General features: G+C 38.8%; 1 protein-coding gene across 3 annotated transcripts in view; it reads right to left on the bottom strand.

Moving 5' to 3' along the window:
* The window catches only part of dmrt1 (doublesex and mab-3 related transcription factor 1), a 29,022-nt gene that overhangs the window by 5,911 nt on the left and 3,734 nt on the right, over positions 1-19,377 (bottom strand). The window contains exons 3-5 of one of the 3 annotated variants that reach the window (XM_017306468.1): positions 14,691-14,851; positions 8,507-8,681; positions 1,999-2,224 (exon numbers count right to left, since the gene is read on the bottom strand). In XM_017306468.1, coding sequence (XP_017161957.1) covers positions 2,154-2,224; positions 8,507-8,681; positions 14,691-14,851 — 407 coding nt within the window. In that variant the 3' untranslated portion in view covers positions 1,999-2,153. Of the gene's footprint in view, positions 1-1,998; positions 2,225-8,506; positions 8,682-14,690; positions 14,852-19,377 lie in introns of those variants that run through there. The other 2 variants (XM_008419378.2, XM_008419377.2) reach the window with 2 other exon arrangements.

Consider the following 19,377-nt stretch of genomic DNA (forward strand, 5'->3'; position numbering starts at 1 on the left):
AAACTTTAACAAAAACTGCAGGTTTGTGGGGACATTTTAGGTAAAACATGTTTGTTTTTCATTCAGTGGGTAGAAAATCCAGAAATGTTACACCAGTAAAATACTTCAGAATAAAATTACTCAGGTACATGTAAAAAGTACAGAATAGTAAAAATACTCCTAAAAGTACATTTAAAAAAAAAATGACTCAAGTAAACATAACTGCCCAACTCTGATTAGAACAAGACATTTTTCCTGTAAGGACAATAATCTGCCAATAAAACCTGAACTTTTTCATCAATATTAAGAAATTATTTACTTAAACAAGCTCCTACTTCTTGATAAAAAGTTACTTGTTAGTTTGGCCTTATCTGAGGCGTAATTAGATATTTGCTCTAGAAACTAAACCAAAACAACTTGGTAAGATATGGTGCTTTTGCAGTGTATTAATAAACTTTTATTTAACCTGTTTTCTTTTAATGTTAAGCTTTTACTAACCAAAACTTGCATCTTTTATGCTTTTTGCTTTTTAAAATCCCTACTGGGATTTTCTGTGATAGAACAACAGAAAGTGGCTCGTAATCGGAAAGTTGAAGGAAAAGAAAAAAAATGTTTTGAGCGTTTTATGCATAAAAATCTGAAAGGTGCGGTGTGAATTTCCCAGCGTCAATAAACAAGGATTCCTCTGACCTTTTCCATGTGTAAATAAAAATAACCACAGAGGTGATCCTTAGTTAGGAAACATGTTTTGCTCACAACTTTTTTTTTCTTCAAGTAAAAACTCAAAATGTTTTTGTTTTGATCAGCAGAACTCTGATGCTTGAGCTGCTTCTAATTTTAAGCCACATCAAACACTCTAATCAGTGAAGTAAACCAGGTCAATAAAAGCTTTTGCATTGCCATTATTAAGGACTATTCATTTTACTGTCTGCTGTTAAATCTTCCATAAATTTCTCTCTCCCGTCTCGTCAAACTGAGAAGCATTGAGACAGTAGTTTAAAGGGACGGAGCCGCTTTTGAAGCAATTAAGATGTTTAAAGAAACACTTAGAGGCTCATTATTGGTTTGCAGTGGAGCCGATGTGAGTGGAGGACCGACGCAGTTTGACAGAAGGCATCAGGCTCTGAGGTCAAAGGCTAATTAAGCAGAGACGACCCTTTGCTCCTGCATTGTTAACCAATCTGTCCCCAGCGAGGACGACCGCCAGAGAGGCGTGACGCCGCCGCCGTCTCCGTGCTAAATCTCCATTTCGGCTACTGTGCCCCATCAGCTCGCAAAATGGCACGTCGGAGGGTCGCCGGCGTTCTGACGGGATCCATCCAAGAGTTATGGATATGCAATAATGAGCTGAGGCGGCCGATCGATGTTTGCGTGACTTCTCTATCATTGCGCTTTAAACAAGAGATTAATTGTGAGTCGACAGCGTAAGAAAAATGCCAAAGTAAAGGACACAGGAAGAGTGAAATATATCGCCGCGCTAAAGCTGTCAGACGTGCTTATTCAAGTCGTTCAACTGTTTCAGAGAGCTGCCGTGGAAACATCATTTACCAACGCACACCAACACCAGCAGGCCGAGGACAGGAAAACGTTACTGAGTTTGTTTTATCAGAAAATCCTGAGGAAGCACCGTCTGCTAACCCTGGAACAACAATAATATAATTTATTTATGTAACACTTCTCTGAAAACTCAAAGACATTTTACCAGAATAAAGCACATACAGGAAACAAAGTCATATAAGGAAAAAATAAATAATAGATTAATATATTCTGAGTTTAAATTAAAGTATTTAAAACTAAACAGATTTAATTTAAAGTTGTCAACTGTTATTTTTGACAAAAATAAACAATTTAAAAAGAAAAAAAGAAATTGTGGTGGAATCTAAAGCAGTTTTTTCCTTTTATCGTTTTCAGAGACAAAACAACCACATTCAGTTATTCTGGACGTAGTCTGCTGCGTTTTACTTTAAAATAAAATGATAAACTAACCAACTGGAAAAAATATTCTGTAATTACTTGTGCTGGGACTTTAACACGTTTATTTAGAACACATTAAAAATTTCAACACAATTAATTGTTTTCTTTTGCAGCCAAAACCTCTGTATTCAGGCATTTTTGGTATTCATGCCAGGCCACCAGATGGCGCTGTGATTTCAGCATGTCATCGGATGTGCAGGTTAAGGAAGTGCTATCCGTTTTGTTGTTCTCTGCCCTGGCGTGCGTCCAGTAAACCCGACAGCTTTCACACCTGCAGGGGGCATCCACACAAAGTTTCACTGTCTTTCTGAGAGCTGGTTTTAGAAACAGTGTTCCTGTCAGATCAAACTGGATTGGAGCAGAAATGCTACGGTTCTCCTCTGTGTAAACGGGTTGTAATGGAGGTGCTGCCATGCGATTGGTGATTTCCTATTTATGTCTGCAACACAGTAAACACAGAAACCACCAGACAAGGAGGCTGGATAGATGATATCTCCATGTTTTGCATTCTGTGCGCCCCAAACCAAGACCAACATCGTTTTAATTAAAGATGGCTGAAAGCATGAAGAGGCCAAGATTACCAAAGTTCACAAAACTCACTGGTTACATTGAGTCAAAGACAAACTCTTTCCTGAAACTTTCCTAAAACCATGAAAATTATGGACAACCTCGTCCATCCTCTTCATGGGAGTGTCTTCAGACAGAGGCTTCTTCAAATTCGCTGTAATACAGACTGCTACAGGAGCTCTTTCCTGCCAACAGCCAACACATCAACAATAACTCTATGAAAAATCTGAATTAATACGAGTAATAACAACATTTAATTTATCTAATTTCTCTAAAATCAATTAAGTATTTTTAAATTTTTGAATTAACGTAATGAACTGCAGGTCAAATCAGTTTCTGTTGAGCAGAAATGGAACCGAAGTTTCATCTCTGCCAGTTTTCCTCCTGTAAAACCACTAAAACAGGGAAACGTTCTTATCAGACGCTGAGACTTCAGGTTCAGCAGAAGGACGTTTCCGATTCAACAGCATTTGACAACCATTTCACATCACTTCAAGCCAGCAGGATGGTGTGTGTGTGTGTGTGTGTGTGTGTGTGTGTGTGTGTGTGTGTGTGCGTGTGTGTGTGTGAGAGAGAGTCAGAAAGAGAAATAGAGAGTGAGGATAAGAGGACATAAACTACACAGCCCTGGCCATTTAATGTCTCCACAGCCCCAGGCCTGTGTTAATGGTGGTGTTGTACAACGCATTACTGTGGTGCTTGTGCCCTGAGCAGACAATTATACTGGTATTTAGCCCCGCAGGCTATCAGGGCACTTAGCAGCGCCACGGGCCGGGGAGGACGGCTTGACAGCTCTCACAGGAGTTTTATTCTGTAATCAAGAACCAGGAGAAACGCTAAAATAAGAGCCACCAGGCTCCCAGGGGCCTCCAGTCAAACATCGCTTCAGCTTGCAGAAACAGCTCAGAGAAACATTCTCATTTACTGACTTAACAGGGACCAAACTGGCAGATTTGTTGGGTTGTAACTGAGTTTTAATATGAATCTAATGAAAGTGGACTGAATGAAAAATAAATAAAACTGGATCTGTTTCCTGTAAACGCTTGAGAAACAGCTAAATGTGTTATACCTAATTTCATATAAGGACTTTTGTATCATTTACCATTGGATCACGTCAAAAACTGATATTACAATTAGGGATGAAACTTCGGGCTGATATCGATTTTGTTGTTATGATTAATAACGGTATTTACCAATATTATATATATGCTATAAATATTTCTTTACCGTTTCAACACCTTTAGAAAGAAGTGACCAGAAACAGACAGCAACAGGATGAAAATAAAAATACTATTTTAGGTCTATATTTGATATGAAAGGTCTGGAACATGCAGAAAAATGTAATCTAAATGCACAAAAGCCTTCGGGGCAAAATGACCGTAAACATGTCAGGAGAACAGTTTGAACATCTACAACTTTTTCCACATTATGTCTCATTGCAGTTTTATTTATTGGACTGATACTGATATGTTAAAAAATAACTAAAATCAGTCGATACCGATGTTAGCGCTGATATATTGTGCATCCCTAATTGCGATTAGGTTTGTTTACTCAGAGAAGTTGGTTTATCTTAGACGAACACATTTTGCCTTAATTTTGACAAAATTTTAACATAACTTTTAAAACTATCTCTTTTTTTACATATTTGTTGAAACGGTCACCATGTCATGACAGCTTGGTATGTCACAGATCTGTAAAATAATCGAGTTCCCCTCCCTTCTCCTAGTCCTATCTAGAAACAACCAATCAAAGCCAGGAGGCGGGTCTTAGTGCTGTCAACCACCCCCTTTCTTTCTGCTACCCTGCAGATAGCATAGCCTGTTGTGAATGCTAAGGTTAGTTGACATCGGATGAATGGCTTATAGATATTTACACTATAAATTAGACCAAAAATCTGTGCTGAGATTTTGTGTTTTTGCAGTGTCCTGTTGGTTTCACCTCTGTTAATGAATCAACAGAGTAAATGTGTTAAAGTTGGTGACGTTTTGCACCCATCAGCAGTGAACTCTGGCTACATGACATGAAACAGCGCTTACTTTGAAAAGGTCACCTCTTTGCAGCGAGGAACCGATTTCTGATTCGTTTAGGTTTAATAAATCCTAAAGAGTGAGCGGCCTTTGTGGCGTCTCAAAAATGAGTGTGAGGCGAAGGTTTGTGGCGGTAAATAATCTGACCTGAAAGCAGCTAAAAGCCATTTTACACACGAAACAAAGAAACGCGGCGGCAGCTTCTTGGTTGTTTTTTTCTTTTCTTATTCTTCAGAGGGAGGCTGACAACCAGAAACGACAGACTTTATACGCAGTAACTCAAGTTGGTGTACAGTAGGATATAGATTGAAGTGAGAGAAATCAATAGAATATCATCTAGAAAGATAGTAATGGATTTCTAACTTAATGGGCTCACACAGGTCTATCGATTAGCAGGATGAAAATCTGCAATACCTCAACAATCTGATTTGCATTTAAATTACAGTAGGCGCTGTGCTGACACCGATATAACAACACAGACAAACGTATAGCCGGCCGAGCGGCGCTCCATCATCACGTTTGACTGCGGGATAAATTCGCTTTTCGAAAAGTAAAGGAAAAGTTGCTGTGCTGAGAGATAACCAACTTCTAAATTCTGTTGGTCGGGAGGGACAAGGACAGAAAAATGTCACCTATGAGTCTGAGGCGGCCATAACTCTGGCTGGGCAGCTCATCGTGAGGCGGCTGTTTGTGGAGAAACACTGTGGATGTCTCTGTGTATGTGTATATTTGTACTGAGTGGGTGGGTGGGAGTGGAGGCGACCTGAGATGAGATGTTGAGAGGGGAGGGGAGTTTGATGGACTGCACTGTCACCTCCCGGCCGGCGATTTACAGCGGCGCGGCTGCTGACGAGCGCGGGGCAGTAAACAGGCCGGCCGGGGGCGTATTTCACAGCGAGCTGGCTTTTATGAAGAACACCGGGATGGCTCTGCCCACGGCTCCGCCCGCACCGCCGTGACGGATGGAGAAAGACGCATGACAAGCTTCATCATTGTTTGTAAATCTTAACTGTTCCCGCTCACTAACTCCAGAAGGCAATTTTGCGGAGACAGCGAGAGAGGGGGGGGACGAAGAGCGAGGAGGAGGAGGAAGAGGTGAGGAGGGGAGGGGAAAGGACAGCGTGGCACTCTTGAAGGTTATTTGGATCTCTGTATTTGGCCAAATGATTAGCCTTATCCTGGGAGGGAGATAAATCTGCCAGGCGCCGTTTGGCAGCCGTGTGAGAAGGGAGGGAAGGAAGATCACAGGAACCGTTTCCTCCGTCTGATCCCGACCAAAACATCGCTTTACTTCAGCTCAACGTCCAGCCGCTTTCTGTAACAACACCTGCTTCTCCATCACAAATGTTTGCAAATATTTGTCGCTATTCTGCTAATGTAAAAAAAACTCCACAATGTTGCAGTTGCCATAAATAAGAAATTAAATTAAACTCACATTAATAAGTCACTAAAAATAAGCACACCAGCAACAGCGATGGCCAACAAACCCGCTTCTCTCGACCCACTCGGTTTTAATTTATGGGTTTAAAAATGATCGGATGGACGCTGGAAAAGATTATTGTTGTGTTCATGTTGTGCTAAAAGGAGGTAGACTATCAGCAAAGCTAATCAAGGCTAAAAGAGCATCTCAATGCTAAACATGCACAGACGCTAACGCTACGGTCAGCGTCCAGAGTTCACTTTTCTAAAGAAACATCGGAAAACTGAACGGCTAGAATAACACTTCATATTAATCTGATGGCTGAATAACAGATTAAAAACAGTAAATATATTTGTTTCTGAGCTCATGTCTATTCATCCAATAATTTAGCAGCAAAAGAGTTTTTTTAATTTGTCAATAGTTTTCTAAAAAAATTATTAATTACAATTAACTCATTTAGTCAACCCCCACCGTTATTGTGTATACTTTAATATCTTTTATTGTGCATGTAGCTCTGACGGATTAGAATCTCAGTAACTTGTAAGTGCTGCTTTTGTTTTTACTGTTTTACTTCGAGAGATAAAAGATAAAAGATGAAAATAATTAAACCTGATGTGAAGGTGTGACATGGCAATGAAACAGATCCCAGGGGTCTGTGTGCTGGACGCACATTTCAGAATCCTGCACACTGCAAACTATGTTTGTTAAGCTAAGAGGCCGCTCTTCATGTTAGCTACAGTCCTGCAGTATAAAAGATGTTGGTCAGATCTGCTAATAAACAACCTGCTTCGTAAAAATCTGAATTTAAGATCCAGCTGTGAACCTGCAAACCTCTAATAGGCTATGGAAATGAATACTGCCTTTTTTTCTTTTTTTAAAAAAAGGTGAATTGACACTAAAAGTGGGACCACCGGCTGAGATTGTTGTTTTCTTGTAATGGAGCATGGCGGTTCAGGGTGGAGCTGACGTGGGACCCTCACAGCAGAGGGACAGCTGAAGGTGGTAAACAAACAGCGCTACAAGGCCAGATGTGGGGGTCTTAAGCTTTACGATGCTGGTGGTGTCATCGCTCCCTTTCAGGAAAAACGCGGCTGATGCTGTGATTCTGACGCTCTTTCTCTGTGACCTTCTCGTGGGAAATTAGATATCACTACGAGAAAAACACAGGTACAGAAAAAACTGGGTTCCTAGCATAAACATGTCCTACCAAATGCCAAAAATGGATTAGTTCACAGAGAACAATAACAAATTAGGGTGATAAAGCCATGATAAATCAATAACAGATATTCCAAAGGAAAGGGACTTCCGAGGAATTTGAAATCAAAAATCGATCAGTATATCGTCACTCTGATACTTCATGCTATCATTTCTGGATTTGGGTTCTGCTCATCAATCTTCCTTTTCCTCAAACCCAAAGGCCGGGATGTTTGACAGAAACATGATTAAAACATAATTACTTATCAGAAATACTTTCCAGATCTAGTTTCTTTAACAAACTGAACCCCGACAACAGACTTTTTTTTTGCATCAGCTTAGACTGAAAGTGAGTGAGAATATCCTCCATGCTGGAAATATGAAGGTAGGACACAAATAAACAACGTGCCATCCTCAGTAAAACAGATATTAAAGTAGTTATTGTCTGTCTTAGCTAACACACAAAAGCTAGTTTGACAGTAAATACTACAGCAAATATCACTGATATGAATCTAAGTACTACAAGCTATCAAGTAATAGCTTTAATGTACTTATATTTATAAGTTATTAAAGCAAGTCGCCTTAAAATGGTTATTCCACAACACTTTTGAAACCATCTTAAAATGTAAAGAACAAGAAGATTTGCTGAAGAAAAATAATTGAAATAGCCAGAAACAGATTTTCCATCCTGGACAAATTGGTCTCTGTAATCTCAGTTTTTGCTGCCACTTTGCTGTCCATCTGTAATCTCACTCTTATTACGTACTTATCTGCATTCTTTAGATATTTCCAAAAAACACTTTACTGAAGATGATAAGCAACGCACATAATCTGATTCCCCCACATTCCCTGGTAATAAGGAAGGCATAAACTCCCGGCAACCAGCGACGCTGCGCTGAGATTCTCATCTGAGTTCTGGAAATAAATCTACTGCTGCACAAATCAGAGATTACATCTGCTTCATCTGTAAACATGGCGAAAAGAAACAAAGCTGCACTGTTTGGGACTTCTTGGACAGGTCTGCACAGTTTATACTCTGTTCCCCTTTCTAATTCCCAGTAATTCGCCTGAATCACATTTTAATACATTCTCTGTTGTATTTAAAACATCAGAAAAGCATTTAGCTGATTAAAGCCATAAAGCAAAGCCTTAAAATTCATTGATGAGAGCCTGCATACACGGAAAGTACTGGATTTGCAGTAAAGTTTAGTGCAAGTGAAAATGAAATTTTATGACACTCTCGACTTGAATGCAGTCCTCCCTTGGATGTTCTGTTGATAAAGTCTGGGTAAAAGTTTATGGGGCCTTATAAGTGTGTGTGTTGGAGTGTTTCTGTGTTGCTCACAGCCTGCCATGGTCTCAGAGCAGCTGTTGTTCTCCTCCAGGCTGACGAAGGGCGGCACACAGGTGGTGGAGCCCAGACCCTGGGTCAGGTAGGTGGCCCCGGGGTAATAGGAGTGCATCCGGTACTGGGAGGACACGCCGTGGCTCGGGAGGCGGCTGTCCCCATGGGGCATCTGCTTTAAACAAAAAAAACAACAAAAATGTCACATTTATATGTAGAATACACAGTAATTAGATGTGCACGGTAAAACTGTTCAAAATGTTCACCCTGACCTGACCTGTCGCTCACAATCTGTTTGCAGCTGGTGAACACAGCTTATATAAGCACTAGCAAGCCACACTCTTCAGTGTTGATGTTGCTACCGATGGAAAACAACTCAAAGTTAGCTATTTTCACAATAAGTAAAGTGTAAAACTAAAGATTTTTAAAGGAAACTAGTCAAAGCATGTCAGTCAGGCTGGTACAGTAAATAGTGGTCATCTTAGTCCTTCATCATTTAAACTTTTGGCTGAATTGTTCCACCCTTTAGGTACAAACTAAACATATTCCTGTTTAACCTGTAATTTTAATTGCATTTCTTATTAAACAGAAAAAATGCAATTGCAAACTTGTGTCTTTTCAACATTAGAATATCAAAAAAGGTGTGCACACTTTTGTGCCTTAGCAAGCTAATGGCAACATATACCTCAAGCATCCATCCATCCATTTTCTTGCACCCTTTTTCCCTCAGTGGGGTCGGGAGGGGTGCTGGTGCCCATCTCCAGCCAACGTTTCGGGCGAGAGGCGGGGTCACCCTGGACAGGTCGCCAGTCTGTCGCAGGGCAACACAGAGACACACAGGACACACAACCATGCACACACACACTCACACCTAGGGGCAATTTGGAGAGGCCAATTAACCTGGGAGGAAACCGGAGTACCCGGAGAAAACCCACGCACGCACAGGGAGAACATGCAAACTCCATGCAGAAAGACCCCAGGCTGGGAATCGAACCCAGAACCTTCTTGCTGCAAGGCAACAGCTCTACCAACTGCGCCACTGTGCAGCCCTACCTCAAGCATGCAAACACTAAAGGTGCATGTACACAAGTAGGGGTTCTTCTATTTGTTTATGAAAATATTTATAGGATATAAACTCCTAGAAGTGCAAATAAACCTTTTTAAACAAAGTGCAGTCATACTGGATTTTGAGGTTGAGACGTAAACAAGAAAAATAAACTAATAAAGAAAATCAGCTTATCTTAACTTTTTAGGAGTTTGTCTGAGGTTACATTTACATTTTTGATAAAACGATGATCAATTCCTTCTCATTTCAATTCTAACAGAGAACAGCTTGTTCTCTGTCAGTCTGACGCCCGTGGAAAGGCGCAGATTAACTGCAACAAAAATGTTACAAAAGCACAGAGAGAGCAAACAAAATCGGTGCACAGACGTTTTAATGTAAACGCTGTAGCAAACGCCTGCACAGGCCCATTCCTTTCTTCAAAAGCAGTTGCAGTTTAAACATAGATTACACACATTTCAAAAACAACTTACATGCAAGAATGTCACACTGTATTCATATATATCTGTGATAATTGTTGCTACCACTATATGACCTGATTCAGCTCCAGACATTCACAAGCAAAGCAAACAGGAAATCATCATTAGCTGCAGGAACGAGCTGCAACGCCCGGCGGCTTTCTCCAGACCTCTGAAAACTTTCGGACGAGCTGTCTACTCAGCAGCAAGGCCGCCTCACTGAGGGTTTTCAATTTCATTTTTATGGAATTTGATTTCTGTCAGCCTGTAATATGTCACCCGTATTGTCCACACCATCAGCTCCGCGACAGCTTTATAAACTGTTATTTAAGCTACACTCCGCTCTTGTATTGGGGTGTGAAAAATACAACAGAGATTGGAATGGAGTCTTCAAAGTGCACTAAGCTTATGGCTCCCAGCACTCATATAGCACAGGACTAAACTGTCTTAGCAAAAGTTGCTCACAAAAGGCTTTTTTTCTGGTTAACATGGATGGTAAACATCCAGATCCAGTGTGTGGATTTGGGCTAAATGAAGGATTCAGTGTTGCATGTAGAGATTGGCATATCAATGCTGATGATTTTAGTCTCAATGATTTTTTATCCTGGAAAAATAAAGGTTAAATTAAAAAGGTTTAACTATGAGAATACATTTTTAAACATATAAACTGTATAAATTGGTCCTTAAGCTTGCCATCTTTATGCTTCTGTGTAAATTGTGCACAGAAGCAGTTTTCTTTCTCATTGAACTGTGTCAAACAAACCAAAGCCTTTGAGCAACCCATTCCCCTCCTTGCCTTTGGGGGCGCTGCAACAAGAAGGAAACAACATGAAAACCTCTGAAGAACACTGAACCACCTTCCTTCTTCACAAAATGTAAATGAGAGTCATTTATCCCACTATTGCTGGAGTAGTGCATTTGTTTTGGTGATATTTACCCAGAATGCCCTGTGCTTCCTGCTTTTGGAGCGGTTTCCAGTCCCTTTGATGTTAACAAATGCATTCGAACCGAACCAGAGTTCACCGATCCGAACCAAACCGAGGTTTGTAGGCAAACCAGAGTGCATGTTGTGTGTATTGTAGGATTTATTTTTAGTCTTTAAAGACCACAAGTCATTTTACCTGTTAGAGCTTTTAAGCTACTCATACATTTGTTTTGTTGTATTTACCCAGAATGCCCTGCGCTTGTAATTTGCTTCCTGCTTTTGGAACGGTTTCTGGTCCGCTTGGCGTTCACATATGTATTCAAACCGAACCCGAGTTCACATAAACCGAGCCGAGCCTGAGGTTTCTAGGCAGACCAGAGTTCACTTTTTTTGGTCCACATCGAAGTTTGATTTTGGATTCACACATTCAAAAACAAACCAGACTTTCTAGGCAAAGTCTGGTTAAAGTGAACTGGACAGTTGGTGTGAATGGGCCTTAGAACACCAACAGTTTCGAGTTGAGAGTAATTTTGTTACGTACTATGTATAAGTACAAGAAGTCCTACTGTTTTGTATTTTTGCATTTAACTAATAATCTATAACAGAAAGAGAAGTGCACTGCAGCTTCCTAATAATGGAAGTTTCCACACATCCACAGCAGTGCTTATAAGCTGACTTGTTGAGTCTCGGGGGGCTTATTACCGCCCTGACAGTGCCTGTCTTCTTATCTGGCACCATCTTCTGTCTGGAAGCTCTTTGCCACCCTTATTTTATCACCATCCACCTGCATGGCAGCCAAGCACCGAGAGCAGAGCAGAGCAGAGGAGGGAGATGGCCTTACGCTGATAACAACCGCAATGTTTCCTCTGGGGCTGCACGTTGGAAAGGGATTAGCTGGGACCTCAAGTTCACTTACTAAAGATTACTTACATGGATCTTATTTCACAGCCCAACACAAAGTAGGTCAAAACTGTGAAGCAGAAGGTAAATGATACCTGGTTTTATAAAATAAAACACTGAAAACCGTAATGGGGTTTCGTGGTCACCAGTCACAAGAAAAGTGTGCTACCAAGATTTGTGACGGGAATGATGTGCTTGTACAGGAACTCAAGAAGAATCCCCTTGGCCTGTCAGCTTCAGGGGACGGCCATGTCCTGTATAAATGTATGTTGTTTTTGATTAGAAATAGCAACAAAAATATAATCTGCATACTTCAAACTCCAAAATTAAGTTAATTCATGAGGTAAATTATGGCTAATGTAGCGAATATGCATCATACCTAGATTTATATATGTGCATATGCTATATTCAAATTAATCTGCACCTAATTTAGTATCTATTTGACAGCAAAAACAATTATATATTATTATATATAACTATAAATACATTCTGCTGCTGTAGGGGTCAAAGGGCATGAACATGAATGCAGAGTTTGCTACATTAATATTTTTTTGTAATTCATCCTTCACTTTACAATGTGCAACTTTGTGTCAGTCTTTAAAAAGTAATTAATTTCTCCAGATATAGCTTAAATACATTTCCAAACGTTCAGGTGGTTTGAGTATCTTTACAGCACTGCATGAAGTCAGAACATTACAGTGAAGCAAAATAAACAGATGTGCTCAGGATGCACATCCTGAACACATCAAATGTTCACTTTTATTGGATAGTAAAAGAATAAAAATGACAACAGAAACTGACCTAATCTTTGACGAGTAAGAGAAGATATGAAACTGTGTTTTAGGAAGTAACTTTCCTGAAAATGTAAAAGATAAATTCTTAACTGGGTATCTCTCAAGGATGACGCTTGAAGTTTAATAAAACTGAAATATGGTCAAATAAATAAGACTATTTCGAAGCAAAAAACAATAAAAGTAAAAAAAAAAAAAAAAGTAATCTTTCTCCTTCCCACTGTGTGTTTGTGGCATTAATAGAATCCACAAATAATAAACTCTGGAATTACAAAAAGAGTGGCCAGTAAATTTAGAGAATCGCATCACGTAACCCCTTCAACCCGACAGCCTGCCAAAAAAAATCATAAATCACAAAGGAGGATGGCTAAATTATGCTAAAGAGCGCTAACTGATTAGCATTAATGTGCTCACTTTCTTCCTCAAGCGCTGGAGCATGGCGGTTTGTTCTTCTGCCGACAGACAATACCATTAACCTTTGCAATTTAGCCTCTGCAGGGTGGCAGAGGCAGTGACCCCAAAACTAGATGTTGCTACTGGGGGAAACCGGAGGGAGGCAGAGAGAGGTGGGAAAAATGATCTTCATAAAAAAACCAAACCACATCGTCAGGGATCAGGGGAGAGTTATAGTTATATTCTGCTTCATGCATAATCTCATTTCCTTTGGACACAACAGAGATACATTCCAGTATAAATCAGTGCATGTACACACAGTTGGAGGAGGGACCAAACGCAGGCTGCCAGACGAAGCTAGCAACTGAGTTTAACTGCATTTTGAAGCCGTTACTATTTGTACTAATCTTTTACTCAGTACCTACCTTTCTAAAAGTATGATGTTTTAAATTATGGAAGTATATTCTGAGTAAATTAAACATGAACAGCCTTTATTGTCGAACACAGGAGGTCAGAAGTGGTGAATATTTTAAATGTAGCTGCAACCACTTGGTTCACCAATAAAACCAGAAATAAAAATGCAAAAAAAAATTTAATATTTAATCGTGCTAACCATAACGAGCACCTTTAGAGGAATAAAAGAGGACATTAATGTCAATTCTACTTTCTAGGACAAACGCAGGGAAACAGTGGCACATTTATGTTACTCTCTATAACGTTTTATTTCTGGTTACATTACCACAATGTGCTGTGTGGAAGGATGTTGTTTGATTTGACAGATAATGACAGCAAAGTAACCAATATAACAGCTACTTTATTCTTTATATTCTTAGTAAGGAATAAAATTATGTTTATTCTTTATTAAGAATAGATATCCGTAATTATTTTTTTTTTACTGTTGTTATAAATCTTGTTTAAGAATATAATCATATTCTAGTAATGTAATGCTGAGGCCACTATTAGAATAAAATAACATTTGGTCCAACTAAGCTGAAAACAGTCTGGGATTCATAGGCTGATTATTTAAATTAACTGATCATAACAAACTAAACCCCAGCTTTTTGGTTGTATTTACCCAGAATGCCCTGCACTGTAGTCCACTTCCTGATTTCGGTTCTGTCTCTGCTCCGCTTGGTCTTCACATATGCATTAGAACCGAACCAGAACTTTTATAATCCACATCAGAATTCAACTATGCATTCACAACTCCACTAGCAAACTGGACTTTCTAAACAAATGAACTGGAGTTTGATTAGACAGGACTGGTGGGAGCGACTGGGTCGGGTCTGCTGACCATCATGACCCAAACTGTTGCACAGATGACTTCATTAACCTCACATGAATATCTATGTCTTCTCCAAGTGGTTTCTTCTGTTTGACTGAACTACATTTACTTCTTTGTTCTTCTTCTTCTATCTGTTGTAATTTAATGTTGTTTTACTTTAGATGTCTGGATGTAGATCATTTTTAATATAAGTTTTCAAAGACAGCCTACAAAGATCTCATACAGATATTTTCTTTTTTAATAGGCTGCAATGAAACTTCAGGGAGCTCATTTTAAGTCAATAATTCCTTCATTTTGATGGAAAAGTTCTAGTTGCATTGTCAGATTATTTCACTTGAAACATGACATGTCTCTCATGTTGTGTGTTACCTGGTACTGTGGGTAGTTGTACAGATTGGTGTAGTAGGGGGGGTAGCGTGACTGCTGGTAGAAGTTGTAATAGGAGGTTTCCAGCAGGAGGTCAGAAGTTCCCTCAGAGTGAGGCCTAACAGAGGAAGAGGAGGGACTGGAGGACGATGAAGAGCGACTTCCTGGAAAAAAAAAATGGAGCAAGACTAAGATTGTCTCAAATAAACTATTGTCCGATTACAGATTAATCTGTAACCTGTATTTCTATCATGTAAATTAAAGATTTTATTTTATTTTTTTACATTCTTTGACATAATTATTTCCCAGCTTCAGTTAAAAAAACACTCAGAAGTTATTACTTCAGCTCCAGCTGGATGAAATGTTTGCTGTAGTGGAAGTTTTCCTGAGTGTCTCTTTCAAACCAAGATTAAACAGCGCCATCTGCTGGTGCTGATGACACTTATATTTACTTTAAGAATATCATCTGAAAGTTTAACTAGTGGAGGAATTTAGCTGGAAAACTCATAGATTTATTACACATAGTGAAAATTTATTTCAAGCATTTGTTTCTGTTCATTTTGGTGATTTACAACTGATGCATAATCTTTGAAAAAACAAAATTTAAATAAGATCATCAAAATACACAAGACCAATAAAAATAAATACAAATATTTTTTTACTGGAGAAATTTTGGAGAATCCAGATTAAAAAAGCACAAAGAAAACCAAATAAATTGACCAATACAGCTGGTTTTCAATGAAGCCTTTAGAGATAAAAATATGTTTTCGGATTTGCTTTTTGTTTTTGTAAGGTTTTATTAAGTAGTAATATTAAATATAATATAGAATTAGTTTGCATTTTGCACAAAAAACATATATATGCACATGTTCTAGACATTTTGCACAGAAAATTATATGAATATTTCTAATCCAGTAGATTTCTAAAAGTGAACAATGGGCTTTAATCTTTAAGTTATGTAAAAAAATTTTTGAAGAAATGTAAGTATTTGTTCATGTTTTTGTTTGAATTAGATACAATATTACAGGGATCTTACAGGGTTAAAGTTTGTGTATGTAGGACATGTTGGAAGCTAAATAAAAAATGTTTTGTGAAACTAGTTTAGCTGTATCTCAAATAGCATACAAGGGAATAATGATATTCAACAGATTAGTGCTAATAGTGGATAATTTAGTAAATAAAAACAAGATATATTTAAAAAACATAAAATAAAGTGCATCATCTTAACAAAAGTTCAGTATTTTTCCACCTAGCTGTGTGGAAGTCTGGCGGATCTATTCGTGAAAAAATAGATCAAAACAATCTTTTTTCCAAAGAGTCATGACACATTTTTATCACTATGAGTAATAAAGGTGACTAAACTATGTTTTTTATGCACTTTGGGCTTAACACAAGGAATGGAGCACCGAATCCTGCAGTTGTTCCTGTAATCTCAGCAATTTTCTCTACTAAACATTTCTTTCTTCCACTCAACTTTCCTTTAATTTGCATTAGGAGGCCAGAAATTAAATTTAGGGTGTTCATTTACAATAAATTGCAATCATCCAAAGTAGAAATGAACTGCATCACCGAATGACTAGAATGACTGAACTTTTCAGTGACATTCAGATCGAGATGGACCTGTGTGATGGATAATTCTTCCAGGATGAAAAGTTCAAGATAATTACTGGCTATCTGCTGTGCTTTCCTTATCAGCAAGGCCACATTCCTCTCAGGCAGACCACGATCTTTTGGTTTTGCACAATGAAGACACTGTGCATCCCTGAATCCTCAGATATTAAGTCTTTTGTCCCCGCTCCGAAGCCAATCTTGTCATCACCGTATCAATGAGTGCTTCACTCCTTTTTCCAGCACAGCCCGCTCTCACTGTTCTGAGGACAAAGTTGACTTTTTTTCACACAGCAAAGCAGGGAGAAACGGAGCGTAAGCAGCCTTGACCTTCATCACATGACAGGTCCATATCATACGTTCTCTGCTAACAAGCCTCCTACTAGGATAAAGTCAACAATGGAAAAACTGTTTACTGCTGCAAGCCAGGAGCCAGAGCAGAACTGAGTCAGCAGGTGCCTCAGAGATTAGAGGCTTTCTGACCGACATGCATGTAATTATAGCTGAAATAACACTATTTAGCTTGCCAGGATTTTATCTAAGACAAACACCAACTTGGTACTAATTTTGACACATTTTCTCCCAAAAATGTTGACTTGTTTTCTTTTTAAAGACTAAAGCAGGGAAACATACAAATGATAGCAGCTTTATATAGCCTAACCTGAAAGAAGCAAACACATTTAATAAGTTTGCAACGCAATGACAAACAATATGGTGATTTATGCACATATTAGGTCTTGATGATATGGCTGAAAAATGCATCACGATATAAACGTTTCATATTAGTTGATATCAACAATTATTGATTATTTTTTTGTTTTAAATATCTGAAATTCTGCCAACCTGGTGGCGTGACTTTTGTTTTTCTATCCAAAGGTTTCACTTCCTGCTGCTGTTTTTCAATTTAAAAATGCATATCTAAAGTTCTTTTAAATGGTGGAATATTTCCTCAGGTCAAATTATTTGGTCTCTAATTAGCTAGCCAATGTTTTGAAGTGTTAAAACATTGGCAACCACAAAGCTCTCCTAGAAAAAATGCGTGGTTGTGTGACACAACTGGAGGAGAACAGAGTCCAATAGCTGCAGTCGGTTTGCTGATCTTTTTAAATATTCCAGAGGTATGAATATTTTTTAGCTTAATTATATGTATGCTTATTATTATTCTACCTTGGTAGATGTATATCTGAATATCTGTAAATGTAAAGATGCATTCCCAAAATTCTCTCAGCGGTTAGCATTTATAGGTCTGTTAGCATTTTGTTAGCATCTTGTTTTCCATTCCAATATCTGCTCTTCTACCATTCATCTCTGTTTACTGTACTGTCAGTAGTTCTAGCTTCTGGCTAAAGCAGGAGCTTTCAATCTTAAACATGCAGCTAATTTAATTTAACGGTCACCTTCTCCAGGTCTGATTCAATGTTTTCAGCTGCACAGTCCTGAACGTTTTCCTCCATCTAACATTAAAGGTTGTCGCTAGAGGTCTATTTTTAGGGGAAAACTTAGCAGGATAAGTAGAGGTAGTAATAGCACCTTTTATTTTGAAATATGGGCCAGTTTTGCACCATTATGCACCAAACACGATATAAAGGCTTCAACATGTGTTTGAAGTGAAAGATCCACTTTAAGCCGTTATGAGACAAGGTGGTGGGACCTTACACTGCTGCTGCACAAGTTACTCAACAGGTTGTTGCTAGGCAACTAAAGAGTGAGTGGGTTAGCTGATGCCACCAATCTTGTTTAGCTCGCCGATTGAGCCTGCATCTCCCAGAATGCTGTGCGGTTCAGTGAATATTCTATATGTTTAATATTGAACATTCTATCAGACATATTATCTATTGATATTCATCACATATCTATCGCAATCAATATTGTTAATGATTTGTTGTCCAGACATGGCACATACATTTAACTTTTTCTAGTAGGAAAAGGTTTTCTATCAAATGTGGTTCATCACAACCAGGCCTGGTTACAGCCTCTCCTGTTCTCAATCCAGAAATCACTCCAATAAGACCTGCCTGAAAAAATGAGTAACAATTAAAGATCCTTAGAAACATGGACATCATGCTGAAAGTCCATGCAGTGAACTTAGATCAGAAATGGGGAACTATGAATATGAAGTAAGTCACTTTTAAGTTGCATTAACTGAATTCAGAAGAACTGGTTCTCAATTAGGTTGTTATTATTAAAAAGCTTTTCCTTCTGCTTCCCCTCATTCATAATATCCAGTTGTTTTTGTCACTTGTGGATTCTGCTCTAACCGAGTTAGTCAAATGGCCGATACAGAACAAGAGAGAGGCACTGCTATTATTGTTCTAATAATAAGCCGAGTCAGCAACTTTCCCTGTTTTTTTCCAGAGGATTTTGAAACAATAAAAAGATTGCTTGGTGTTTAATCTGTGATTCCCCCCCCCCCTCTGAGATAATATTTACAATTCTATAATTAATTCACTTCAACCATAAATGGTGCTGCAGAACAGTTTCAGGAAACTCACATTATTACACTACTGGATTTACACATATAACCCACCAGTTTCTTGTGTCTGAAACATTAAAAATATGAATATTAATGGGTGCCAGCTGTCTGGACCTTACCACAGGGGCCGCGTTTCATTGGCTAATGCCCATTTCACGTCACAGCGCAGYTACCACGTGCCTTACCGTCTCACAAACACAAGCTACAGTAGTAAACACATGCTAATGTACATTGTGGACTAGCAGACCGGCAGAAAGTTTTTGCGTCAGGACTCTAAAAAGAATGGTTCTCCACTGTCAGTGGGGTATCTGTACAGGCGATGTCAGGTATCCTGATCGGGTTTGTGGAACTAAAATTCACAGATTTCCAAAATCTGAAACGGAAAGCCTTGCTTGGATTAAAGCTTGTGCACGACCGCATTTACAGCTCAACCGTCGCAGGATCAATAAGAACAAAGGAGTGTCTGCTGGTGTTAGTATTATTGCTTTGCTTTCTTTGTGTTTAGTGAATGGGGATAATAAACATCCATTATGAAAACCTTTTAGCCAAGTACAGCATAATGGCAGTACCGATACAACTTCTACATCCTGAAGCCTGTCTGTTACAGCC

The sequence above is a fragment of the Poecilia reticulata genome, linkage group LG9 (assembly GCF_000633615.1).
Source record: "Poecilia reticulata strain Guanapo linkage group LG9, Guppy_female_1.0+MT, whole genome shotgun sequence".
NCBI classification, from domain to species: domain Eukaryota; kingdom Metazoa; phylum Chordata; class Actinopteri; order Cyprinodontiformes; family Poeciliidae; genus Poecilia; species Poecilia reticulata.